The sequence below is a fragment of the Alligator mississippiensis genome, chromosome 6 (genome assembly GCF_030867095.1).
Source record: "Alligator mississippiensis isolate rAllMis1 chromosome 6, rAllMis1, whole genome shotgun sequence".
Classification (NCBI taxonomy): domain Eukaryota; kingdom Metazoa; phylum Chordata; order Crocodylia; family Alligatoridae; genus Alligator; species Alligator mississippiensis.
In genome coordinates, this window is record NC_081829.1 from 5,568,544 (window position 1) to 5,593,112 (window position 24,569).

Consider the following 24,569-nt stretch of genomic DNA (forward strand, 5'->3'; position numbering starts at 1 on the left):
GTGTGTGTGCATATGTATGTATGTGTATGTATATTATTATATATAGAGATTTTAATAAAAAAAATTCAGTGGGATCCCCGAGTTAGCAGAGTCTAGCACCAACTTACAACTCAGAGTAAACACAGAAAGCACCGACATATGTTCCTACTACTCCACATGGCTACTGGCAGCACAGCCACGTTTCCAGGAGGGTGAGCGCTGGGATATATAAGCATGTCGCTCTGGAGCGCACGTATTTTTCAGCTGCCTGTGGGCGCAGGGGCCTGTGCTGAGAGCTCCTGTTTCAGTCCTGTCTTCCTCAGTCCCTAGTTCAGTATTGGCAGCTCAAAAGCTAACCCCCTGCCCTGTTGTAGGGGATGGTAATGGTGTAATGAAGTTATTAGCAAGGAGCCATAGGAAAATAGGGCTGGGGTCTCAGGAGGTCGTCTAGTCCCATCCCCTGCTCACAGCAGGACAGGGCTGTCCGAACTGTCCCAGCCAGCGCTTGGCTTCCAGCGACGGCGACTCCACGGCCTCTCCCACCACCAGCCCCTGGCCGGACGGAGCTTAGTGATGGTGCATTTGCCTTCGGGGGGTTGTGTCTTGAGGGGTGACAATCCGGGAGCGGGCTGGCAGGCCGGCAGCGAGAGGAAGCGTATCTCAGCACCCCGGGAGCAGGGGCTACAAGGACACGCTCCTGTCGGGGTGACAAGCCTGCGAGGCCCGGCAGCAGCCTGGACTCTTAACTGATCTTGTGGCTTGGCTGGCACCTTGCTGCCAGGATTCAACGCAGCGTGTGGCCATGACGGCAAGGAAACAGGGACTGCCTGGGCGTCGGCCCCTGCCACGGGCGCGTGGGCTGCTGCGAGCGGGCCGGTCCTGCCTGGCTGCCGCTGTGCAAGAGAAAGAGCCAGCACAGGCTTTGGCTTTGACCTTGGCTTCACTCCTGCTCTGCACCGATGGACCAGCGGAGCCCGCATCTACCCCCTCGCCCCAAAGCCAGACCCCAGTGACCGGCAGGAAACCAGCATCGGGCCGCGCATTCGTGATCAGCTCGGCCTCGAGCCGGGGGCGGGGGGGGAAGGCAAGGCCGATTCCCCTTTAAATGCAAATCCTGGCCGGGGCCGGGCCGCTCCTGACGCGGCGCCGCAGGCGGGCGCTCGGCTGCTGCCCGGGCTCCGGCGGCTCGGCTCGGCTCGGCTCGGCTCGGGTCAGTTTCCCGCGGGGCGGTGAAGGTTCCATGGTGGAAGGCTGACGTTGCGAAGGTTCCATGGTGGAACGTTGACGTTGCGAAGGTTCCACCGAGCGGCGGCGGGCGGGCTTTGCGCTGCTGGATGGGGGGCGGGGGGAGCACTGGGGCAGGGGCCGCTTCTTCCCTCCTCCCCCCCCGCAGGTGTCGGGGGGATGCCCGGGGAGGCCTCCCTTCCCGCAGCCCGCCGGCCCGCCACCTCCGGGCTGGGCGCTCAGGCTGGGGCTAGCCGGCAGGGAAGCGGCTTGGTGGCTTTTTAAGCGGGTTAATCTAAACTCGCCGTCTAGGCTGCGCCGCGGGGCTCCCAGCCCCTTTCCATGCCCGCCTCCCTGGGCGGTAGCCGGGCTCGGAGCAGTCCGGCTGTGGCAGGAGGTCCGCTCAAGAGACCCCCGGGATGCGGGTCCTGCAGGGCTGGGCTTGCTGGACCTTGCCCAGTGGTCCTGGGAGCGGCCAAATTGGGGGTAAACCCGGAGACCCTGACCCAACTCTTAGCAAGCAGGGCTGGGTACCGTGGGAGTCTGCAAAGCCAGGATCCTGGCCCTGAAGTTGCCAGGTTTGGACGGCCTAGAGGGTGCATGAGCGCCACACAGCCAGTGATGGGCATCCTGGGCACCAAACGCAGGCTGATGTTGGCGGTGTCCGCAGGGGGCCTTTACCTAACACATGGCAGCTGGCACTAACTAGCCCCTGGCTGAATCGAATGCTAAATGGGTCACGGAGATGGAGCTAATCTCCCTGCCGGGTGTGATACCCCCAGCACAGGCTGGGGGGATGTGCATGACTTTTGCCCTGCCCCTGCTTTGCCCCTAGGGATGCCCACGCTCCACTGGAGACAGCTGGTGGGGATAGGAAAGGGGCTGCTGTGCGAAGGGTCCTAGATGAGCAACATCCTGCCCTGCAGGTGCAAAATCCCTTTCAGGGGATTAACAAAGCAGGAGCAAACCCAAGAGCCTGTTTCCTCCCCCAGTGCCCATCCTCCCTGTGCCGGCAGCATCTCCTTGCAGCCTGATCTTTTTGTGGTTTCCTTGTTGTGGGCCAAGTCTCCAGCTGGTGGAAAGTGCGGTGCCAGCTCCTGAATGGGAGCTCTGCCGTGGGAAGCCATGCTGTGCAGCTCAGGCCTCGGGATCCAGCCCTTCAGAAATGGGATTTTCTTTTCTCAAATGCTCACCGTGCTGTACAAGGTGTCAGGGAGGAAAACCCCAAGTAACTGGCTTATGTCCCCACCTGCAGAGATCAGGGCAGGGAAAGTGCCCAGACTGCACCTCTCACCAAGTGACGCAGAGCTGGCACCGTAGCTCCTAGTGGCCCCTGGCCCCAAGGTAAAAACGAGTCTCGGTTTCTGCCTGCCCCAATCCTGATGGCTTGACTAGAAAGGAAGCTTTGGGGCAGGGGGGCTGATCAGAAAGCAGGCTCTGACAGGTGGAAACCCCCAGCCTAGCACATCCATACTGGAGCAGCTCCATGTTGGAGAAGGGGCTGAAGACCAGGGGGTCTGCTTCCTGTATGACCAGTGTCTCTCTGCCTCAGTGCCCAGAGGCCCACAGCTGCCGGGTGTCACCGATCCTCAGCCCAGCCTCAGCCTGGCTGTCAAGCTCTCAGGATGGAAGACAAGAAGAAGAAGAGGAGCCCCAAGGCTTGCCTGGCTCAGTCTGCCCCTGCCGGCGGCTTGCGCAAGCTGCCTGTCCCCACCAGCAAAAGCGCCACCTTCTCTTTGGGGCTGCCTCACCTGCCCTCACCGAAGCAGAGGGCCAAGTTCAAGAGGTCAGTGTTGGGGACTGTGCCACTGGCTCCCAGTCCGTGGGCCGGGGCTGGGCACATGCTGTGCCTGCAGCAGTCAAACCTGGGGCCCGTTGCCCCATGGACCTGCTCTGCGCCTGCTTCTGCTACAGCAGCCACTTGCTCTACATGCAAGGAGGTGGTAGTTGCAGTGGCCATGAGTGGGAGATATGGCCACCAAGGTGAGGCCAGTGTATTGCCCTGGCATGTACAGCCATGTCCAGGCTCAGCCGTGTGGGCCAGTGTGGCTGGCAAGTTGGGATATATGTTGGCAAACTGGCCTGAGCTCCTGGGAGGGGAGAGCTGAGAGCTCCTAGGACCCCGCTAGGAGGCTGGTTCTGGGCCTGGAGAAGCTACGCTAGGGTTTGTGTGTATTGCGCAGGGTAAACAAGGAGAAGCCTCGTGCCCCGCAGCCGGGGGGTGGCGCAGGGGTGGCACTGGGGCCCCCGCTGCAGCACACCTTTCTGACGGATGTCTCGGACGTGTACGAGATGGAGGGCGGCCTCCTGAACCTGCTCAATGACTTCCACTCAGGGAAGCTGCAGGCATTCGGTAAGGAGGCATACAGGGGGGGGACATGGCACCAATGCCTGGCCCTGTGGGATGGGTCTTGCTTGCAGCACCCAAAAGGCCAGGACTGGCACCATGGCTGGTCTAGGAGTCTCCTGCTGGCTGCGGTGAGATGCCTGGCCCAGGGGGGAGCAGGGAGCTGGTCTCTGGTGCAGGGAGGGCTATTGGGGCTGAGTGTCATGGGGCTGCTTCCCCGGGCACAGGGAAGGAGTGCTCCTTTGAGCAGCTGGAGCACGTGCGGGAGATGCAGGAGAAGCTGGCGCGCCTGCACTTCAGCCTGGACGTCTGCGTGGAGGAGCTGTCCGAGGACCAAAAGAAGACGGTGGCTGACAGGAACCTCGACCAGCTGCTGACCAATGTGAGTGCCTCACGGGCTGAGCCCCCTGCCTGGTGCCTGGGGCAGGGCCAGTCTCTGTGCTGCGTCTAGCACCACGGAGCCTTGGTGCTGATAATACTCGCAGTGCTTCGTACTGCTGTTTGGAGCCCGGCTAAGCCCTGTCCCCTTGATCTTTGCTGCTTGCATCAGGATGAGGGTGACTCTGTTTCCCCTTTTTCCAGCTGGAAGAGCTCAGCAACTCCATGTATCCTGCTGCTGGACGAGGTGGGCTGAAGGATCCCGCTGGGGGCAGCTCGTATCTGCAGAGCTGGCTGCTCCACAGGCAGGGAAGGGAAGAGGGAACCAGCTTTGCGACCCTCCTCCCCTCTCTGCTGCGACACCCCCCACAGCAGAGGTGGTAAGATGCGGGTCTTCCCTCTGCCCTGTGCATGGCTGGCATGCGCCCTCCCAAGCCTTTGGTGAAGGGCAGTAGAGCCTCTGCTGCTCCACGTGCTGGGGGCTGCCCCGGGGATGGCCTGGGGCACAGTCTCTGGCAGATGTAGCAGTCCCAGGACTGCAAATCAGTTCTTGGCTTGTTCCTTAACGCACAACCCAGACAAAAGCTGCACCTGGCGGAGAACTCGGACCTGGAGGACGCTTCCACGGCCTGAGTGATGAGGCCGCCGGCCCCGCGCAGCAGGGAGCAGCTTTAGGGAGGGTCTTGGAGCCAAGGGCAAGGCCTGCACCAGCTGGGCCCCCCACTTGCATTGCCACCTGCGAACTGCCTAGAGAAGGAGGGGGTCAAAGGGAAGTGCTCCCCAGAGGAGGGGTTTGGGGGGTGGGGTGGGGTGGGGGGAGGGGGGGCTTGCTTTCAAGTAGTCGGTGTCCAAACCCAGCATTTCTAGAGTAGTGGAAAAGGTCAGATGCTGGAGCGGGAACTTTACAACGCAGTCCAAGTAAGGAAAGTCTTTACAGGAAGGAAAGGAGGCGCCAGACTGCAGGGCTCTCTTCCTCCATCTCTCACCAGCTCCCTTGGGACCTTGGGCAAGACGTGTCACCTCTGTGCCTCAGTTTCCCCCCTCTTGAAAACAGGGCGAATGAATCTCAGCAACCTTTGTACAGAGCGGTCGGAGACGTGCAGGTGCAACTGCCCGCCCGCCCGGCCGCTCGCTGTGCAGCGCGGCGCGGCGCGAGGGAGCCGGAGTCGGGCCTGGGGCCCCGCTGGGAGGTGTCAGTCTGGCTCCAGGGGCTCGATCCCAGGGTTGCCCCCGGCCCCTGCTCGGTGCCCCGCCTGGCCCCAGGCACTGGATGCGCCCCTGCCCCTTCCAGGGGCTTTGGGGACGTATCCCCCAGTGCGGGCTGGCGCAAACCACTTGGAGCAAGCTTGGATGCGGCGCTCCCGCAGGCCCCAGCCTCGGCCTCTGCCCCTCACCCAAACACAGGGCTGGGAGCAGGGACCGCTGCCGGGCCCTTCCCTGGGCGCGGGGGCCAGGGTGCCCCGGGGGGTGTGGGGGTGCGGCGTCCCCCTGGCTGCGGCACCCCGGGGCGATGCCCGAGGGCGCTGGGCCCGGGTCCCTGCAGGGTGGCCACGCGCCCGCCCGCCGCCAGGGGGCGCCGCAGCGCGGGCGGGGTGGGGGCGGCCTTCTTGCCCTGCCCCTCGGCGCAGCGTGTCGCTCCGTGATGACGCCATCAGCCGGCGCCCGGTTGCCGGGGCAGCAGCGATGGAGCAGGAGCTGGAGCGGCTGCGCGGGGCGGCGGCGGCGCTGCAGGTGGGCTAATCCGGAGCGGAGCGTTCACACGGGCAGCAGCGCGCTGACGTCACGGAGTCAAAGGGAGGGGTGGGGGGATGCGACCCTGGGGGGCTTCACGTCACTGTCACTGTCACGTGTCTGTTGTACCCCCCCCCCGCCTCCAATATCTTTACCTGGCAGTCGCAGGAGGGCCCGTTGTGACGTCACATGCCATGACGTCCTAGAATCCGGTATGATGTCATATGCGATGACAACGATACACAAAACAGCGTCTGGCCCTTCTATTATGATGCGATAACAGACCGGTAGCCGCGTCTCGGCGCCGTGTGACCCTCTTCCCCAGCAGACCCCGTCTGGCGCGCTGCGCGGGCCCGGCCCAGCCCACGGGGGCCCCCGGTCCGGCTGTGCCCTGCGGGGGTGGGGGTTGATTTTTTTTCCCCCCCGCTGCCAAATTTCCCACCCGCCCGCCCGGGAGCCCCCGGGGCCGGAGGTCACGGCCCCGCGCGCTGCGCCGGAGGCCAAGCGCCCGCTGTTCGCCGCCGACTGTCGGTACTTTGCTGTTATTGCTTCCACGGGTGGTCAGAACAATCCTTTCGATAATAAAGAAGACTAATTAGGAGCTTGTTTCTGTTTTGTTGTACCTTACACCGGCCTGGCTGGGTTGTGAGGGCGCAGCGCCAGCGGGGCCGGCTTTGGCCCGGGGCAAGGCTGGGCCCTCCGGAGAGGGCGGTTTTGGGGGGAAGCTCGAGAGGAGGATGTGGAATGACCCGTGGGGCGCCCGGCTTGCTCTGGGGCCTGCGGGGTGCACAGCTGGACGTCGGCCGTGAGATGATTGGGGGGGCGCAAAAGAGTTTACTTGATGTCTTGGAACTTTTATAATCAGTAATAATAATAATAATAAAAAAAGTTCCTTCGGGCGGGTCCTTCGGGCCAGGGCGCAGCCACCATGGGAACTGGGGGCTTCGATAGCAGCGCCACCCCCAGCAGCATCGAGGACTGGGTTTCACTAGTGATCGCGTCCGTGTCACGTTCAGCAGGGAGAGAGAAGGGAACTAAGTTCCCTTCTGCGTAATGGGATTTTTAATCGGAGGCCGTCGGACGAGGAGGCTCGGCTCTGCCTCTGCCTGTAGCGCGGTGGGAACTCGGGGAGCTCTGTCTCTCTTCTCTAGGCGCACATCCGAGGTTACCTGGTGAGGAAGAGGTTTCGACGCTTGCGGGAGGAATATGAGCGCGCTGTCATGGAGATCGAAGGGGGTTTGGATCTGTTGCAGTGGAAAGGCGGCCTCCTACCCAGGCCCATGTTTCTTCAGGAGGTAGGGGCTGCTGAGCGCGAGGTGAACACCTATTGTACGTGGCGTCTGACCGTGTGCTAACCACAGGTTTGAGTACAGAGGGTGCCAGGGACTTGCAGCTCTTCCCTCTGGGCAGGAAATCCCTGCTGTGCCAAGAAGGGCTTTTGGAGGCTCGTTGGCTTGTGGTACATGTACGTGGTGGCTTTTTATCACACTCTATAAAAGACAAGAAACCCAAAGCGTAGCTTAAACGCAGACAATTAACTATTCCCCAAACCACAGCCATTTACAATCCTGGTATGGACACAGTCGGGTTCTGCAGTTACTAGACAAAGTCAGCTATTGCTCATGAAAGCTTAGGTGCAACTCTAGCTTCTGCCTGACCTAGCTGCTGCTGTCCACTGACCACGTTGGTGGAGATCCCCAGCTGCAAGAAGCATCGTGCCAGGAAGAGCCTGATCTTGCTGGGCATTTCCGCTAGTTGATTCCCTCTACGACTGTTTCACTTCTTGAACCTGTTTCTCCAGAAACAGGTGAAAGCAAAGCGATCAATTGGTCAAGAGGCTGTATCCGAAGACCAGAGTGCCACCGATAAAGAGCAGCAGAAACTTTATCCTTTGGAGACTTCAGAACCAGAGAAGGACTGTGACTCTCGGGGCATCACAAACCCCGCAGGCCAGCTGCAAGGTGAGGAGGTGCCCTCGGGGAGTGGTGCTGATGGAGCGAGGCTGAATCCAGAGCCTGAGGCAGAGACACCCACCAGGCTGGACTGCAGCCTGCCAGGGGAGAGCAGCGAATGGAAGAACTGTAGCAACGTGTCTTCTGTATGGAGCAGCACCATTCTGGAGACCGGGTCTGCCAGAGCCAGCCAGGGTAAGAAACCAGAGTCAATGTGCAAAGTGCACAGCCAGGCACTCCGAATCTGTCCAGCCTAGCTGAGTAGCCCAGCAGAACACTTGTATTTCTGAAGCAGGTTCCTGAGGAGACAAAAGGCCTCAGAAAAACACTTGAGTCTAGAATTGGGTACAGCAGACTCCATTTGGAGTCTCTTCCTTGGGTCTTCAGCAGAAATGATGTCTGTTTTCCCCATGACCTTGTCTATGGTAGGAAGTTACCCATTGCTGATGGCTGCTAGCAGCAGTGGGTGCTGCTCTGAGTGATTTAACTGTGTGTGTGGATAAAAGCAAAGCACACTGCATCTCCGGACCCCTGCCCAGAGCCTCTGCGTGGATCACGTGGCTCCACGTGTCTCCTAGAACCCCAACCCACCTCTCTCCGACACACAGGTTCTGGCCTCCAGTGAGTCTCTTTTGCAAGGGAAAAAGTGCTCTAATAGCTGAACCTTTGTCCGTATAAATTTCCTGCCATCTGTTCCATTGGGACAGCGGTGGTGGTTGGGTGGGGGTTCCACTGTCTTCAGAAGCTGAAGGTCAAGATCATGATAGAGGATTTTTTTGCAAGGTCTTTGAGCACAAACAAACTAGAAAGTCTATTCCAGACAGGTACCTATCTTTCAAATTCACTGTCTCTGTTTTGGGGGAGAGCAAAGTCAAGAACAAGAACTGTGTAAGTCTTTGGAGTTGTAATGTAGGTTGTTAAAGAAAGTAGTTTCTCTGTTTTCCTCTGTGAGAGGCTAGAAAGCGAACAGCTTCTCACATTGCCAGAAGGTTAAGGAAACGGATGCATCTGTCCTGCTTTGCCAGCAGAAGCCATGCAGGGGAGCTGACTAACTTCTCTTTGGTTTTACTGCAGTTTAAGGACAGTGATTGCATATTGCATCCTTTGAGAGCTGCACAAGAATTTAACGTTCCTAATTGGTTTGCACTAGATTTGTGCACATCTGCTTTGGTTAATGGCACGTTTTCTTCAATGATGAAGTGAGAAGGACAGGATGAGAATCTAAACTAGCACAGACCAGAACCGTCGTTCGGTAGAAGCGATGGGTTCAAAAGTGCTTGGTACAGAGCTGCCTAGAAATGGAGGTTGGGGAAGGAGGTGGGGGGGATAAGTTGGAGGATATGATCAGACTCTTCTCACTGTGAGAAGGTGTTGACTTAGCCACGAACAGCAGTGAGAAGGTCACCACTGTGGCTGGCCAGATTACTGTTTGCTGTAGCAAAACAGTCAGCTCCCCTGGGATTGGGGATGGGATCTGGGGAGAGGCTCTTGCACCCAAATCTGGCTCCAAGGATGGGCCAAGGTGTGATGGGAACACGGAAGGTGCTGTTGGTGGCTATAATCGCTCCTGCTTCCGTTTCTGTGCAGAGCTTTCATTCGGAAGCATGGAGAAAGAGCTGCCTGAGATGCTACCTGAGCTCCAGCGCTACCGAAAGCATTTGGCCATGGAGATGCTGTGGCTGCAGCAAGCTATTGCAAGCCGTAAGAATGTAAGAGCCTCATCTTTCCTTCTGATTGTGTGGGTGGGTGTGCACATGTGCGCACACTCAGAATGCTGGATGGAGCTGCCTGGTGTCTGGAGCTGTAATGCAGAGTTAATTGCTCCTGTGGAGTTTAGATTTGAACGCTGAAAGTGTACCCCCCTAAGAGTTGGGTCAGATGATGGTGGCACATTTGCTCTGCTCTCCAGGAGGTGAAAATGCTTTGTACATGCCTAATTGCTTTCCATTTCTGAGCCTCAGCTAATTAAATGGAGAGCTGGCTGTGGTGAGCTGTAGGGCTGTTCAAAAGACGTCACTATTGTTTTGATGCAGTACTCACTGCACAGCCTGTTCGCATCATTTCTCTGGATACCTTTTGTCACAGAAGGTTTGCGAAAAACATGCTACACTGCATTGTGCCTCCAACTATGCATATGAATGAGCAGTAATTGGGTGATTAAAGGCATGATGATTAAATAATGTGCACATTGTGCCTTCTATCCCCTGTCTTTAAAGGGCCTTACAAATTGGATTGAATGTTAAGGTACAGTGACATGCCACGGTCACATGGTCAGGGCAGTAGCAGAGCAGTGGGTTGGATGCAGGAATCTGAACTGTCCAGGCTGTTTCTGGGAGGCAGTTAGAGGGAGGGAGGTACCTAGATCTAGCTGTTAAAGCCTCGGTTGCATCCTTCTAAAGACAGCGTTTCCCATCACATGTGACAGCTCCACAGGGCTCTGAGGAGTCTGCAGAGACAAACACTCTCCTTGTTCAAATGCTGCCAGCCCCAAAACAATAGCAGGTGATTTTTTTTTTCCCCCTCACTTTTTTGTCTTGTAGTACTTGATCCTGAAACAAAGGCTGGGGGCTCCTGAGAGATAAGTGGCCATCCCAGTGGTTGTGTCCCATTGGGGAAGGATGTTCTCTGGGGCCAGCTGGACTGTGTCCTGTCTGCAGGAGCAGGGTAACTGTTGGCTGATCTGCAGGAAGTCCGACCACCCGGGAGAGCACTCGCTCCAGTGCAATGGGGCTGCCTGGCACAGTGATCTTGGGATTGGCTTTGGTTATGAGGAACGTGACAATGAAGACTCTTCTTTTAAACCTGTGCCTTTGCTGTGAGAGCTGAACTCTGCAGGAGCTAGTGCTCAGCCTGGAGGAAGTCTGCTTCTGCTGGCTCCACCTGAGCCTCTAGGGTGAATCCAAGGCAGGGATGCTGTGGCAGGGTTTTAAAGGTCCCGCTCTCTAAATGCCTGGCCACTGGTTTGAGGTCGCACTGAGCTGCAGGGAGGCAGTGGGGTACTTTTGACTCTAAGCCCCTGTTGTGTTAGCTGGCTGAGCTGCACACTTTGGGAAGGTTCAGCCTCCCATTGACCAGGGCTCTGTTCCCAAGATTTGAAGACCCTGGAGCTTTGTGGTGGTCTCCATGGCTAAACTCAGCAGCTGTCCCTCAGACTGAACTTCCACTGGCTGAGCAGCTGAGCATGGCCTGGGGGGTTGGCGCTGTGTACACAGACCATACTGTCTGTGTGGATGCTTTCCCCGGTAGGCTTGGCTGCCTCTGCTATGATCCACCAGATCCCTCATGTATGGCAGAAAGGGGATTTTTCTCTGTGCTGCTCCACTTCATGCCACAGGCCCTTAGCACTTGGTTCGCTGCATCTTCCTTCCGTGTGCAGTCATGCAACCAGATGCATGATTCATGTATGATCTCATCCTCTGCCAGTCCCTGAACATGTTCACTTATTTCCCAAGTCTGTTCCTGAATAAAACGTTCTTTTTCCAGTGTCTTGTCTCCACATCTGCCTCTGATTGATGGTAGCCTGGCTCCTTACACAGACCTTCCACGTAGAGCCTAACCAAGGTTGTAGCCCATCACGCTGGCAGTGGGCAGGTGGCAATGGATATATTGCAGGAAATGTCTGCAGGCTCTAAGCAATTTGCAAAGTGAATAGATAAACCTTTTGGGTGCTGCCCTGAATGTGTCCTCCTGATCACCCTTTCTTGGGCTGACAGGCTGCCATGGAACCAAGCTGGAGCTTGGGCACCACGCCGCGGTCTCACGCTCCTTTCTTTCAGCAGCACACGCACTCCAGCCTCTTTATTAGAAGTGAATCTGTTCAGTACAGGCTGTCCCATGTCAATACAGACGCATTTCAGCATTGCATCACCTGGCCCCACCTGAATCTGAACGTCTCTGGGCCCGATTCTGACCTGCTGAGGTCTATGGGACTTTGACTTCAGCAGGGTCAGGATTTGGCACTCAGAGCAGAGGGAGGGAGTTTAAATGCCCTGATGCCACTGGTGGAAATTGTCACTGCTTTGCTCTATTGGTAGGGGGAAGAGTGACAGGGAGGGGAACGGGGTTGTTTCAGGGATGTCTGGAAACAGGCTGACGTCCTGAGTCTCTGCGCCGAGGTGTGGGATGCAGCCATCTTCAGCCAGGGATGCATGTAAAGCTTTTGTTTCTTTCTACATTCTTTGGAGCGTTGTGCTGCTGAAAGATGTGAGCTTGAGCTCCTCTGTCTCATCCCCTTAACTAGTGCAAGCAACCAAGGACAATGCAGACTCCTGGGCCTCTCCTCTTGACGGCACTGCTCAGACCTCTGTTAGCCTCATATACCTAGTCACCTTGCCGTGTTTTTAGAGCGCTTCTCGCAATGCCCCCAGGAAGCAGGGAATCCTTATTCCCCTTTAAATATGGGAAAAGGAGATGCAGGAAACCCAAGTGACTTGCCTGAGGCCACCTAGGAAGTCTGTGGCAGGTGGAACTGAGCCTGGGTGCTCTGTAGCAAAGGCTACAGTGGCGTAACCACTGGCCTGTCGTTCCTGGGGACCGGTTTTGAGCCCATGTAATGTAATGTGGCTGGTGAGACACTTGCCAATGGGGCAGTGGATTGAGACCTGCCACCTCTGTCACACAGACCATGGAGTGATCAGAAATGGGCAGTGAGTTTTTCATACACTCCCACCATGGATGGGATTGAAATCCCTGCCTGAGAGGTGGATGGCTGTAACTGCTCTCCTGGGCAAGCCGGTTCCCTGCAGTTTGGAGGCTGTCAGGCTGCAAAGGAGCCTTCTGCTCTGGTCACGCGTAGTCAAGAGAGCGGTATTTGTGCGGTTCCTGTTCCCAGTTTGAGTGACACGGCCAGGCCAGGCCAGCCCAGCCCACAAAGCACTCTGCTCTGGCTGGGCCTGCAGCCATGGAAACAGCCAGAGACACTTTCAGAAAGCAGCTCCGAGAAGGGACGGGAGCACAAAGGCAGCCAGGCAGCAAGTGCTTGTGTTTTGCACAGGACTCCAGGGGTTTTCCTCCTCTGCGCTTTGCCCAGTGCAGGTCATCCTGCTGCTTTATGATCCGTGGATTGTGGGTGGTCCACGGGGAATGAGCTCCACCGGATTAGCCCTAGCGCCTCCTGCCAAGAACGTGGTGGTGTATCGCAATGGGGACCCCTTCTTCCAGGGCAGGAAGTTTGTGGTCAACCAGCGCCAGTTCCTCACCTTCGAAGCGTTTCTGAACGAGGTCACCAGCACCATCCACGCACCCGTGGCAGTGAGGAATATCTACACCCCCCGGCAGGGCCACCGGGTCACAGATCTGGGGGAGCTGCAGAACGGGTGCCAGTACGTGGCAGCCGGCTTCGAGCGGTTCAAGAGGCTTGAGTGAGTCGCTTCGGTCTCCAGGTGGAATAAGGGAGGAGGCAAGAAGGAAGGGGGTCACTGCGCACCTGTAAGCAGGCAACGCTTTGAAAGGTGGCTGGTGCTGGGCCAGCCCAGCCAGACGTCTGGCGGTGGTGAACTGAGGGGCACAAACTTGGGTTTACTTGACAGGACCGCTGGCCAAGGAACACGACCGTTCTAGGTCTGTGTGGATGCACAGCCAGGTTCCCAGGGTCCTGCTGACACCCGCACAACCCCCGTGTGCCCGTTTCATTCCCTGTCCTCTATCAAAGGGCATTTAGCTGCAGCCACGAGTATGTTGAAATTTCCTAATGCTGCTTGCTTTCTGTGCCAATAGCTTGATGTCCACTTTCTGCTCTACCTGCTCGTTTCAGGCCACCTGTTCTAAATCGCACGGGGGAGCCGGCAGTCATGTTTTTAATACTCTGGGTTTTAAAAAGCCTGTCAATGGAGCCCTGCAGCTGGGAAAGGCAAGGTCTGGCTGTTTGCCATGCCTTTACTTATCGGGCTCTGTTGTAAATATTTGCAGATGCACTAGCTGAGGGTTGACGCGTACGTGGGAGTGGTTTTTCATTTGGTAAGGGGAATTTCTTTTTTTCAGCCGATATGCTTGTAAGAATGAGCTGAAAATAATCAACTGAAAAAACACGTTCTTCGCCGGGTTGTAGTGATCCGCGAAGCATCTCTGTTGTGCAGCACTCAGGGACAGTCGGGGCTTTGTGCTACCAATTTCCAGCACGGCTTTCCCTACCTGTGCCCCTCTCTGATGAGTTGTCCCCGTTCTGCTGGGTCCCTTAAATTTCATATGGCCCCGAGACATTCAAACAGGAACTAAAACCATGCTGGGCCAGGGTCCTTCCTGTTGTAACTCGTCCGTGGCATTTCATCAGGGATGAATTTGGCCCCATAAGCCCACTTTGAGTTCTGCTGAGGAAACTTGAGCGTTATTAATTGAAATGCTTGGAGCCTTGGGCTCAAAGGTTAAAACGTGGAGTTGGTGAGGGGGATGTGACGTGGCGCAAATGCCTTCTGCCGGGGAACCGGGAACTCTCTGTTGGTCGAGAATTTTAAGCGTAATGGTTCTTATCCCAGCTGATGTCCTGGAGAGCAGATGAGGTAGAAAGGCGAAAAGGAGCTAAAATACACTTCTAATAGCCACGTGGGAAGCCTACAACAACACGTGGCACCTAAAGGGCCCAAGTGCAAGCAAAGCTAAGCTGCTGTTGCCTTCCAAGTGAATTGGCTCAGGTATGTTCGCAGGGGTGATGAGACTGGTTAACAGCGTCCCTGTCCTTGGTGCTACTGAGTACCGAAGTAGTGAACCCTCCGTGTACAGGGTCTCTTGTGACCGCTTTCAACAAGTCAGGAGCTGCAGTGTGGCCCAGAGCTCCAGCTGTCCAAATTTCAGTTTGATCCATGCTGTTGAGACTGCTCAGAGTGAGGGGATTTAAAGCTTATTCTGTATAAAGGAAGCTTTCCTGCCAGACATTGGCTGCTCAGAGGACACGGGTCAGTGTGGCTGTGCCTGTGTGTGAATCCAGATCCTTCCTGGGTAATCAAATATTTGGGGCAAGAATAGGACATTGCTTAAGGTCTGTCCTTTTCTCTTTTACAGGGGTAGTTTGGCCTGCTGCCGAGCCCCCAATCCAGGGGACCAGTTGCCTGACTTTTGCTTGGCCCCTATCTTTGGCCTGTTCACCTTGAGACCCAACCAGGGGCTAAAACTCCAGTTGTGCTAGCTCTCGGGGTAACGGCCTTCCCACCATGCCATGGTGCCCCAGGGAACGTGGCCTGGGAGTGTGTTAATTATCTTCTCTCCATTTTTACAGCTATTTAAGTCGGGGATTGAAGCACCTGAGTGGGGCTAGGAAGAAAAATGGCATGAAGGTGAGTCCCTTTTAGGGTGGGGTGTGCATGTGTGCAATTGTCTTGAAATAGCTGCTGCAGCTAGGCCTCATCACTGTGAGCCTGTTCCCCCAGCAGAAGGCGAGGTCTGGGGTTAGGATGCTTGCTGCTTAGCCGACAATGGGGCGACATTTTCTGGGGGCTGGTTTTTGTACAAGGCTGACTGCAGGGCTGGGTGCTGGTAAGAGCAGCCTTCAACTGTCTGAAGGGCAGATCCAAAGAGGATGGAGCTGGGCTGTTCTCAGCGGTGGCAGATGACAGGACAAGGAGCAATGGGCTCAAGCTGCAGCAAGGGAAGTTGAAGTTGGACATCAGGAAAAACTTTCTCACTAAAAACGTCTGGGACAGGTTACCCAGAGAGGTGGTGGATGCTTCATCCTTAGAGGTTTTGAAGACCCGGGTAGACAAAGCCTTGGCAGGGATGATCTATTGAGGCTGGCCCTGCTTGGAGCAGGAGTTGGACTAGGTGACCTCCTGAGGTCCATTCCAACCCTCATTTTCTCTGATTTTCTGTGATTCTCTGAGAGATCTGCCTGTGGAGGTGACAGTCTACACACCCAGGAGCTAGCGCTGGGAGGGGAGAGGAGCTCTCCTGCTGATCTCTCCCAAGTGTTCGCAGCCTGTGAGGACACCGTTTGTCAGAACGAGGAGCAGGCTGTGGTTAGACATGGCCTCGATGGTCTGTTTTCCCCTTTGCTCCCCGCTCTTTAAGCAGTAATGGCACTGAGCAGCCCGTCCTAACCCAAGCTGGGGGAGGACAGCAAGCCTGAGTCATTCAGGAGCAGGGGAGGGGGGTGGCAGTGGACAGAAATGCTCAGGTTGAAGGCAGCCGTGTGCCCCAGCAGGACGGTAGTCGATGGGATGTCACGTGGGCAACAGTGCTGTTTCACGTGCAGTCCCTCTCCCTCATTAGCACCGCGAGCCCGATCTGTACACAAGGGCTCCTTGCCCCTGGCAACGCCACAATGCGCCCGGCTATGCCAACCCGTTGTGTTGACACCTGCATGGAGCCTCTCCCAGGCTTGGCTGTTTGACAACAAGCCTCACCTAGCAGCACGGGGACCACGAGCCAAGTTAGGAGGTGCCACCTGGTTGGGGCCCTGCTGCGAGGGTGGAGGGCAGAGACCTGCAAGGCATGCGTGACGTGCTTGTGTGGTGAACTTGGCCTCCAGGTCCACCCCATCGCTCCCCAGAAGCTGACCGTGTCGGCACGATGGCAGAAGCCCACCCATCTGCCCTGTGTGATCCAGTGAGTGTCTCTCAAGGGGCCCTGGGGAGCAGAGAGTCTCTGGGGGCTTGGAGGAGGGGGATGCTTTGCGGCCTGAGGAGCTCCGCCACCGGAGGCTGTGACAGCCCTGCAGCGCCAGCGTGCACAAACCGAGCATCAGCTGCTTGTTGGCATTGCTGACGTGCAGACTAAGCTGCTGGGGGCCCTAAAGGAGTCACCGCCGTGCGCGCGGGGCTGCAAGCACGAGTAGGAGCACAGGCTCATGCAAACGCATCTGGATCTTTTGAAGCGTCTTCCGGAACGGCGACTTGCTGAGCCCCCCTTTCCGCCTGCTCCTCTCCAAGAGCACCCTGCTGGAGTGGGATGCTGTCCTGGGGCTGGTGACGGAGAAAGCCAGCCTTCGCAGTGGAGCTGTCCGAAGGTGAGTCCTCAGAAACGGCACCGTCGGCTCAAATTTCCGCGCGGCTGTTTGGCCCCAGGTGAGGAGATGTAGCAGGGGGCTGAATTGCAATGCTGGGCTCTCACCTGTTTCTGTTCCTGATCTGCCCTGTAGCCCTGGAGCTCATCCAAGGGCCTGTGTGAGGGCTAGGGTGTGTGGTGAGCACGTGGGAACGAGGAGGAGCAAATCCTTTTCCTTTCTGTTATGCTTTATTCATGCTGGGGGTGGCGGGTTGTGTTGGACAAGAGTTTGGAGAGTAGATAGATTAAGATAAAGGTTTGCTGACACCTGGAGACAACTCTGAAATACCACGCTGATCCCTACCAACTTGGAGCCTGCGATAAACTTAGCCCACGCTCCCAGAGGACACCGTGCCTCTTGCCACTGCCCAAACTGGCTCAGTGCTTGGGCTCCGAGGGGACTGATCCTTTTTTTTTGTCCAGAGCCTGCACTCCTGCGCCACCCCCGCCTGGGCTGCCAGCCAGCTGGGCACCGCTTGAGGTCCGGAGAGGATTCTCTCTCGTTTTCTGCATTCTTCCTCCTTACCCCTCACCTATCCCACTGATGCTCTTCCTAATGTTCTTGTCACCTTCTCCCTGCAGGCTCTGCAGGCTGGATGGAGTTGCAGTGTCCAGCGGTGAGGAGCTGGTGAACGGCGGTTACTACGTGGCTGTGGGGGCTGAGAAGTACAAAAACCTGCCCTACTTTGAACTGCTGGTGCCTGAAAATTCTGCCCAGAGGGTGTTCTGGTGAGTAGGCAGGGACCCTGGACTCGATGTTGGTGCTGAAGTTAACAGTAATCTTTTACGGGAGCAAATGGGGAAGGGAAAATAATAGGACCAATGGCTGTTTTTATTTCTCCAAAAATTAAAACATGTATGTCCCAGTCTCCAAAACCAGGTGACTTCTCAGCACCCAGTTTGAGATGCCCATGGACTTAGTTGCTTCATCCAGGGCTTTGGAACTACAGCCACTTGGCAGCTCTGAAAAAGGCTGGGCACCAACAAACAGGGACTGTCAAAGTCAGTACCTGCCACTAGACCACACCTGGGCCAAAATCATTTAAAAGAAAGATGTCAAATATCAAGGATTTCCAGCAGCGCTGGCTTAGCACGATTAGAGCCTGGCCTGGGAAGTCTGAGAGCACTGGCTGGAAACTTTGGGAACCAAACGCTCATAGTCTGTCCTCCCCTTGCAGAATTGTTCATGATTTAAACCTAGGGAACAAACAGCTATTGCCACATGTTCATGTCCCATTGACAAATCTACTCTGGGAACCCTGGGACATAAATGCTTGAATATGTTCCTGCTTTGGGTTCTCCTGTGAACGTGTTTGGGAACTTGGAGTCTGGTTATCCAGACAATGATAGAAATAGGGGAGGAGCAAAGGAAAGAATCTGATCTTTATTAAGCTTTTTAGAACTGGGAGTTGGTTGTTCTGATCACATCCAGTAACTCTCCCTGCCAGCATTCGGAGGAAGCATGAAGGTGGCTCAAGCTCCCCAGCAAGAATGTGTGTTGGCTCTTGCTATCAGTCGTCTTGGCTGGCTTGGGGTTGGCAGCAGCCTATGGAGCCTTTTGTCTTCTGAAGAGTCCAGCTCAGCAGTAACTAAGTGCATTTTCAGTTGTTCACTGGCTGCTTGACAGCCCATGGGAAACAAATGGTGGAAACGTTTGGAGCAAAATGAGTTTTTACATCATGAATCGCACTGCCTGTCACTCCTGCTGGCAAACCCAGCAGGGAAGTAAGGGACTGAATGTTTCCTGCAGCATGAGGTCCCCCTCTGGGCAGGGCTGAGACTCACTGGGCTATTGCTGTGCATCGTCTACTTGGTCTGGGGAGAACAGCCTCCACGGCTCTCGCCAGTACTGTGCTCAGTGTCAGGAGGCATATTTAACTTGTTTGTGGGGACTGCGACTGGGTTAGGGAAGGGAAGTGAGTGGGTGTGCAGAGTTGCAGGGGAGCGGGTGCATTTATTGTAATGGGTGCACGGTTTCTTAATGTGGTTTAAGGTGTGTGATGGAAAGTTTTATGCTAGATACTCTGTGTGTGTGTGTATATATATATATTTTTTTTAAAGTGCAACTTTGCACACATGCACCCCCCCACACACCCTACCAGTCCTCTGCCTCTTTAAATACTCTTGATCTTAACATGCTGAGATCTTGCTTTTTCTGTGTCGCAGGAGCCATCCCAATAACAGGCGTGGGATCCACAATAAAGGGGTAAGTGGCTTAGTTTTTATAAGCTGCTGCCTTGGTGCTACAGCCCGAGGGTTGTTCTGTTTAGACGGACATTTGAAGGAGTGGATGCAGCAGAAAGCTGCCTGGGCCAATGCAATATTGTCTGGCTATTGGCTATAGCAGCTGATGGGAAGCCACTACCTTTCCATTCCTTTCTTTCTTCCATATACTGGTAGTAGCATTGTTCCCCCTTAGCTGTCCCAGTGTATCCGCTCTCTGTCCCTGCTCCTTGTAACCAGCCAAGCTTGCACAGTCCTACCTTCTCTGCGCTGGCATCCCTCTGCTCAAGCATCACCTCCACACACCACGTTGATCCCCGGCTTTTGAGGCACATTCTGGGCTGATCAATACACCAGGGGCTGGCAGAAGTGAATGATTTCCAGTATACCACCACTTCTTGCATGTGGACACCTGCCCATGTCCGAGCTGAGCTTACAACATGGCAATGGTGAAGGGAGCAGTGGGTGGGGGATTGGGGAACTGTGGGGAAAGAGGAGGACTGGGGATCAGGTAGAAATTCTGGTACAAGGGTGGGTCACACCAATAGGATTACACTGAACCCCATCTGGGGGGAGAATGGGATCCAGTGATATGGGGTAGGAGCAGTGGTGGGACAAACCCAATCCATTCTGACAATACAGAGTGGCAAGGGCAGGAGAGCTCTTGGGATGAGGAAGCTGCTATACAGAGATGTCAGCTGCAGCAGTGGGACTCATTTGAATGCTCCCATGAAGGCTGGAATTGCCCCAGTAAATCCAGGCCTGTGTCCCCATCTCATTCCCCTTGTTGTAACTTTCTCTGTTCTCCTCCCCAGTTTAGTAAATTCCACGCCACTTCCCAGGACGGAGCCAGTGACTCTGCCCTCCTCGAACCTCCACAACAGGTATCAGCTACAGCCTGACCCTTGCTATTCGAGTCACCCAGAGGGTTTTGTTGAAACGTACTTTTCAGGGCTGATGTTATGGCATTTGACTAGTCACGGCCGAGGCATGTGGGCAGATGGTCCAGGGTCTCTGTCACTTGTGCTGTGGAATTTTCCTAATTAGGCTGGGGATTCTCAACTGGGGAGTTGTGGCACCCTGGGGTACCATGAGATCCTTTTAAGGGTGCTGTAAATATTAATTTACACTATTAGGCGTGTGAACAGCTGCGTATAATTCACACAACAAACCCAGAGACTCCCAGTAGGGCTCCAGAACGTCAAAACCACCCTGCCCTGTTGTCAGCTTTCCGAGTTCCTTGCAGCAGCAGAATTGCTCTAGTACTTTTTTCTGCAGTCAAGAAATTAGTTAAAGTGATGAGCTGGCATCTTCTGAGAGCTGCCTGGGTCCTAAAAAGAGCCAGCTGTGTTGGATTAAGTTGTCTGCTGTGAATATCGATTTCAGCTGGACAGCCGCAGGGTGCAGTCCACAGGAGCTGCAGAGAAGGACGAGACCCCTGTTCCCTCCCTGATGGTATGCAGGCCAGCCAGGAGATATCCACACAGGGAGGAAGAGTCAGTCTTCCACGCCAAACCTGCCCGTGCAGGGCAAAATAAGAAGAGCCACAGGAACACCCCACACTGGCTTGATCAAGGTAAAGGAGTCCCACGTGTGCTTCAAAGTTATAGGGAATGGCTCTAGTTTGATGCTAGGGAGCAATAGGTCCAACCTGGAAGTGCTCAAGGGAGACAATGACATATTGTTGATGCTATTTTAATTCAACTTCCTTCATCCCCAGCAACAAATACTCCATGAGTGAGACTCTCTTCTGGAGACCTGAATCAAGACAAAGTTCTGCAGGCTTATCTGGAGTGATGCTACTGTATTACATGCAAACATTTAAAAGCATAACACTGGGAAGCAAATTAAACTATCTTAAATTATTATTTATTTAATGTGCCGGAGCTCTTGGCAGTAGCCCCGGGAAGGAGCTGTCAGAGGCCGAGCTGCTGTGGGACGACTAACCATTACTGCCCGAACGTATTCGGTGCAGTTTAATAGCTGACTGCAAGAGAAAAAGTGGGAAAGAAACACTAGGGCTTGAGATAAGCCATGTCTTGGCAAACACTGGAGAGTTGTTGAGAAATGGCGTCAGTGTGGGAAAAGGCCTGAGCCCAAGGGATCAAAAGGACTAGAGTAGTTTCAAAAGGCATGCATTGTTGGAGGGTGGGTATAGCAATGTCGTGGCCCCAAGGGTGGCTGCAATGCTCCCTGGTGGCCTTGTGACTCTTACCCCACTCGGGCGTCTCAGGGCACCCTCCCTTAACCTTGCCTGCCACGCCTGGATGTCTCTTATGAAGTATAGGGAGGCTGCCCCAAGGTCCTAGAGTGATCCCCAAGCTCTCAATCAGCCAGTCTTTTTGCCCCCTAGGGTACTCCCACTGTGACCCTCTTGGCCCTGTTAGTGCCTTGGAGGCTGCATTCATAGCCTTCGTTCTCCTGTAGTCATGCCCATGCCTTGGTAACTGGTCACTTTGGAGGGGCCCCCTCAGGCCACTAACCTTTGGGGCTTCAGCCTTTCTGGCTTCAGCTTCTTTTCTCTGGTTGTGCCCCCCTCAGCCTAGGTCCCCTGCCCCTGTCCTCAGCTTCTGGGCCCTGTCCTGCCCTTCTCAGGCTCTTCAGCCCCTTGGGGTCCCAGACTCGAGCAAGGCTGCTTGCTCAGCACCCAGCATCCTGGGATCCTGACCCATGCCAGCCTGTTTTCTCATTGCTCAGCCCCTTTATGGTCCCTGACCCCTACAGGGTGCTATGCGGAGTACTTTCAGGTGCTCCTGTGGCCTCCATGCCACAGTCCAGTCCTCTGGTATCAACTTAAACACAACACAAATTTGGACAATGCTGCTCCTCTCACTTGAGCAGCATTCAACCAGAGCAAGGGTCTGTGAAACCCACTCTAAATGTTTCCTTTTGCTTCCTCACAGAAGAGGGAGGTGTTTATAAAGTGAAAGACCCAAGAAAGGAGTTGCGAGGGGCTCGGGAAGTGGCAGAGGACGAGCACACGATGGTGGAGCTGCCTGTGGACCAAGTAAGAGGTGTAACTCTGGGGAAAAGCTAGGTCCCTTCTCTTCCAAGCGATGAAGTGTCCCAGGCTCTGTGGCTGCTGTGCAGTCCCTGGACTTTGTCTCTTGCACCAGAGGAATTGCTGTCCCAGGAGATTTGCCTTCCAGGGAAACAGGCCCTTCCAAATGATCAGTAGAAAGAAGCTTTTCCTCTCTGCAATACCAGCCAGAGCTGGAATCTGAGAACTGAGTAGAGGAATCAACAGTATAGTGATGGCCTAGGTACCTTGCCTGAAGCTGAGCTCTAGCCTTGACTGTATGGGCATTCTTACAGTTTCCCTTGAGACATGTTCACGCAGCTGCCCAGGGGAGTTTCTGAAGCCAGAGAACAGCTCCATTTATTGCACCAGTTGATTTGCATTTATAGGTCTGAGATGTTTGTGAGATCAGAGAAGTCTTTCTGCTACACTGTGAGAGGTCAGAAATTCTCCAAAGGAAAGATAAGGTTTCCCTGATGCTACCTTCATTTTCTTCCTTCTCCAGAGTGCTGCAGAGACTGTGGAAGAGGAAGTTCTACCCAAAAATAGGCCAACTCCTCAGACAAAGGTACTCAGAACAGGGGCACGCGTGTGTATTCAGTATTAGGGGAGGAGGTGTGTGTTTAATGTCAGTGTTTTGTGTTCATTTCCATCCCCTGGTAACAGTTTGCTGTGGGGAGACTCTTACCTGCTCTCTGCCCTCTTGTGACAGAGCTCTGTAATAGCACCTACTGCAGGCAGCTATCCTACTCCGTCTTCTCCAGCTTCTGCTGTAAAATCAGATTAAAGTGATTTGCAGAAGTGGCTGGATCTTGGCATTCAGCACAGGTGGCTGAGCTTCTGGCCTGCACTTATGCACAGTGCACTATCCAGCTGCCCTAATCTCTGAAGTGATGCAGTCTGTGCAACAAGCATTTCATGCGAGGCTTCGCGCACAGCGGTGACTGCCTGGGCCAAGTCTCTGCAGGATGCAGCTCAGTTAAGGAAGTACAAACCGTTCCCATTGTGCAGGCGAGGCAGCAAATTTGTGCTGATGTTCCCAGGGCTGATGGCAGCCTCCAGGCTTTGCCCATCTGACTACATATGCGGAACTGATTGCACAGATCGGTTACAAATACAAACTATTTAACTAAGGGTCTGGAAGCTTTGTCTTTAAAATCCCAGTTAAAATGCAGGAACTTATGGCTAAGAAATGAATCTGAAAGCTTGTTTCTTAAGCATTTTCCGTAAGTATTTAATCACATTGTGCTACACTGTAATTCTAGCCAGGAAGGGACCTGGTGGTTCCTTTGGCATCTCTGGGAGTTTTACCTTTGATCTTCAGTGGGACTGGGTCTAAGTAAGAACTGCCTATTGAGCACTCTTGGGTGAATGTGAAGCCTTCTACTCTGTATTTATCCTGGAGACTGGAGCAGCAGCTCCTTGCAAAGAGAACAACTCAGCTGCCCCCGTGCCTGCTGCCGTCATTCTAAAGGGCCTTTCATCTGCTGACTCCAAGTGCTGTACAATTATTTATCCTCTTGATTCTTACCTAGCACACAGGAGGACTAAGACCCATTTCAGAACGATCTGACTAAGGTACAGAGAAGTACAAGATCATGCAGTACACCCACGAGAGCTGGAACAGAACAGTAACCAGTATAAACCAGTATATTAGTTACATTACAAATCACCTGTGTGTTCTGTTTTTAAATGCAAAAAGGCTGGGACCACTCGCAGATCACAGAAGGCCTTGACAACACGAAACAATTCCAGCGACTCAGAGGCGGAAGCAAACTGAAAGACGCATTCCCTCTGCAAGTGAGAGCTGAAGAGCATGTGAAGTGGCTGTGATGCAAGCGGGAGAAGTTAGCATTCTCTTTGTGCTAGTGGCAGATAACAAACCACTTGGATTCCAGACTCCTGTAACACCACACACCACTGCCCAATCTGGGGACAGGTTCAAGTACCATGTCTGAAACTAAGTGCCTTGACTATAAGGGTTTTGGAACATGAACAATAAGTCAGGTCCTTGTTCTTTGAACACAAACACTTGTCTCCCTTCTCTCTAAAATGTTTGATTTGAGGGAGGAGGTGGAAATGTTGGGCCTACAGTTATAAGCTTCAGTAGTCAAGGAATTGGTCTGTCTGAACTGGGATTTTTATTTTATTTTTACTGTAAATAATAGTTCTAAGTCTTCTTTACTGAAATGTCTGCCAGGAAATGTTCTCCATATTATAGATCCTGTGTTTAAAATGATTTTGTGGCTCTTTTGTGCTCAGGCCTGGTTAATTTCTACCGCTGCATTTGACTGTTGTTAGATGAGCATTATAACAAATCTAGTCCCAGAAGGCTCATTCTTCTTGTTCTTAAAAAGCGTCAACCTAAATCAAGGAAACCTCTTTATATAAAAATAAATAGCTAGTTTATTAACCCCAGAGTCACCCAAGCAATATATTTCCTTTCCTGATAACACATAAAGGCAGAAAAGCTTTTCCTAGTCTGATGTATCCACTCCTTGGGCTGGAATGGATTGTATTCAGTCCTTAATGCAACTAGTCACAACTAGGAGTTTTGGACACCTGAGGAAGGCGGGACTGAGTGTCTGATGATAAGCACCTTTAGGAAGAGAACTGAAATTATGATGGCTGTAAGAACTGTTGTACTTGAGGTATGTCCACTTTGTTACTGTGTTGTGATCTGACACAAGCCCCTGAGGTAGAATGCCACTGAGAAAATAGCCCGTTACTGCCTTTATGCAACACT

General features: G+C 54.3%; 3 protein-coding genes across 7 annotated transcripts; all 3 read left to right on the forward strand.

The window, feature by feature from the left end:
* The first annotated feature begins 845 nt into the window (after nucleotides 1–845).
* Nucleotides 846–6,260, forward strand: CCDC28B (coiled-coil domain containing 28B). Of its 4 annotated transcripts, none has more exons than XM_059729574.1 (7): nucleotides 846–1,189; nucleotides 2,459–2,547; nucleotides 2,756–2,989; nucleotides 3,387–3,556; nucleotides 3,778–3,932; nucleotides 4,133–4,155; nucleotides 4,507–6,260. In XM_059729574.1, exons 3-7 carry the CDS (start codon nucleotides 2,829–2,831, stop codon nucleotides 4,559–4,561), a joined length of 564 nt encoding a protein of 187 aa, XP_059585557.1. In that variant the 5' UTR covers nucleotides 846–1,189; nucleotides 2,459–2,547; nucleotides 2,756–2,828; the 3' UTR covers nucleotides 4,562–6,260. The 4 variants fall into 4 exon arrangements, with proteins under 4 accessions (XP_059585557.1, XP_059585559.1, XP_014466618.1 ...); XM_014611132.3 differs by having other exon boundaries at nucleotides 1,184–1,274; XM_059729576.1 differs by lacking the exon at nucleotides 2,459–2,547.
* Nucleotides 5,199–24,297, forward strand: DCDC2B (doublecortin domain containing 2B). Of its 2 annotated transcripts, none has more exons than XM_019498872.2 (11): nucleotides 5,199–5,659; nucleotides 14,819–14,876; nucleotides 16,067–16,143; nucleotides 16,412–16,543; nucleotides 17,164–17,310; nucleotides 18,748–18,787; nucleotides 19,620–19,688; nucleotides 20,191–20,380; nucleotides 21,708–21,811; nucleotides 22,329–22,391; nucleotides 23,526–24,297. In XM_019498872.2, exons 1-11 carry the CDS (start codon nucleotides 5,199–5,201, stop codon nucleotides 23,601–23,603), a joined length of 1,419 nt encoding a protein of 472 aa, XP_019354417.2. In that variant the 3' UTR covers nucleotides 23,604–24,297. The 2 variants fall into 2 exon arrangements, with proteins under 2 accessions (XP_019354417.2, XP_006274881.3); XM_006274819.4 differs by lacking the exon at nucleotides 5,199–5,659 and adding an exon at nucleotides 11,201–12,971.
* IQCC (IQ motif containing C) lies at nucleotides 6,485–11,096 on the forward strand. The gene is made up of 4 exons (XM_019498878.2): nucleotides 6,485–6,954; nucleotides 7,461–7,806; nucleotides 9,199–9,320; nucleotides 10,152–11,096. Exons 1-4 carry the CDS (start codon nucleotides 6,880–6,882, stop codon nucleotides 10,191–10,193), a joined length of 585 nt encoding a protein of 194 aa, XP_019354423.2. The 5' UTR covers nucleotides 6,485–6,879; the 3' UTR covers nucleotides 10,194–11,096.
* Nucleotides 24,298–24,569: the final 272 nt, after the last annotated feature.

Excerpts from the sequence above, each read along its gene's own strand:
- CCDC28B (XM_059729574.1), top strand. The coding sequence starts at position 2,829 with ATGGAAGACAAGAAGAAGAAGAGGAGCCCCAAGGCTTGCCTGGCTCAG. Across the intron at positions 3,933-4,132 it reads TCGACCAGCTGCTGACCAAT|CTGGAAGAGCTCAGCAACTC; the intron begins GTGAGTGCCTCA and ends CCCTTTTTCCAG. Across the intron at positions 4,156-4,506 it reads GAAGAGCTCAGCAACTCCAT|ACAAAAGCTGCACCTGGCGG; the intron begins GTATCCTGCTGC and ends CGCACAACCCAG.
- DCDC2B (XM_019498872.2), top strand. The coding sequence starts at position 5,199 with ATGCGCCCCTGCCCCTTCCAGGGGCTTTGGGGACGTATCCCCCAGTGC. Across the intron at positions 5,660-14,818 it reads GGGCGGCGGCGGCGCTGCAG|CTATTTAAGTCGGGGATTGA; the intron begins GTGGGCTAATCC and ends CCATTTTTACAG. Across the intron at positions 22,392-23,525 it reads GGCCAACTCCTCAGACAAAG|GCTGGGACCACTCGCAGATC; the intron begins GTACTCAGAACA and ends AAATGCAAAAAG.
- IQCC (XM_019498878.2), top strand. The coding sequence starts at position 6,880 with ATGGAGATCGAAGGGGGTTTGGATCTGTTGCAGTGGAAAGGCGGCCTC. Across the intron at positions 7,807-9,198 it reads GTCTGCCAGAGCCAGCCAGG|AGCTTTCATTCGGAAGCATG; the intron begins GTAAGAAACCAG and ends GTTTCTGTGCAG. Across the intron at positions 9,321-10,151 it reads CTATTGCAAGCCGTAAGAAT|TACTTGATCCTGAAACAAAG; the intron begins GTAAGAGCCTCA and ends TTTGTCTTGTAG.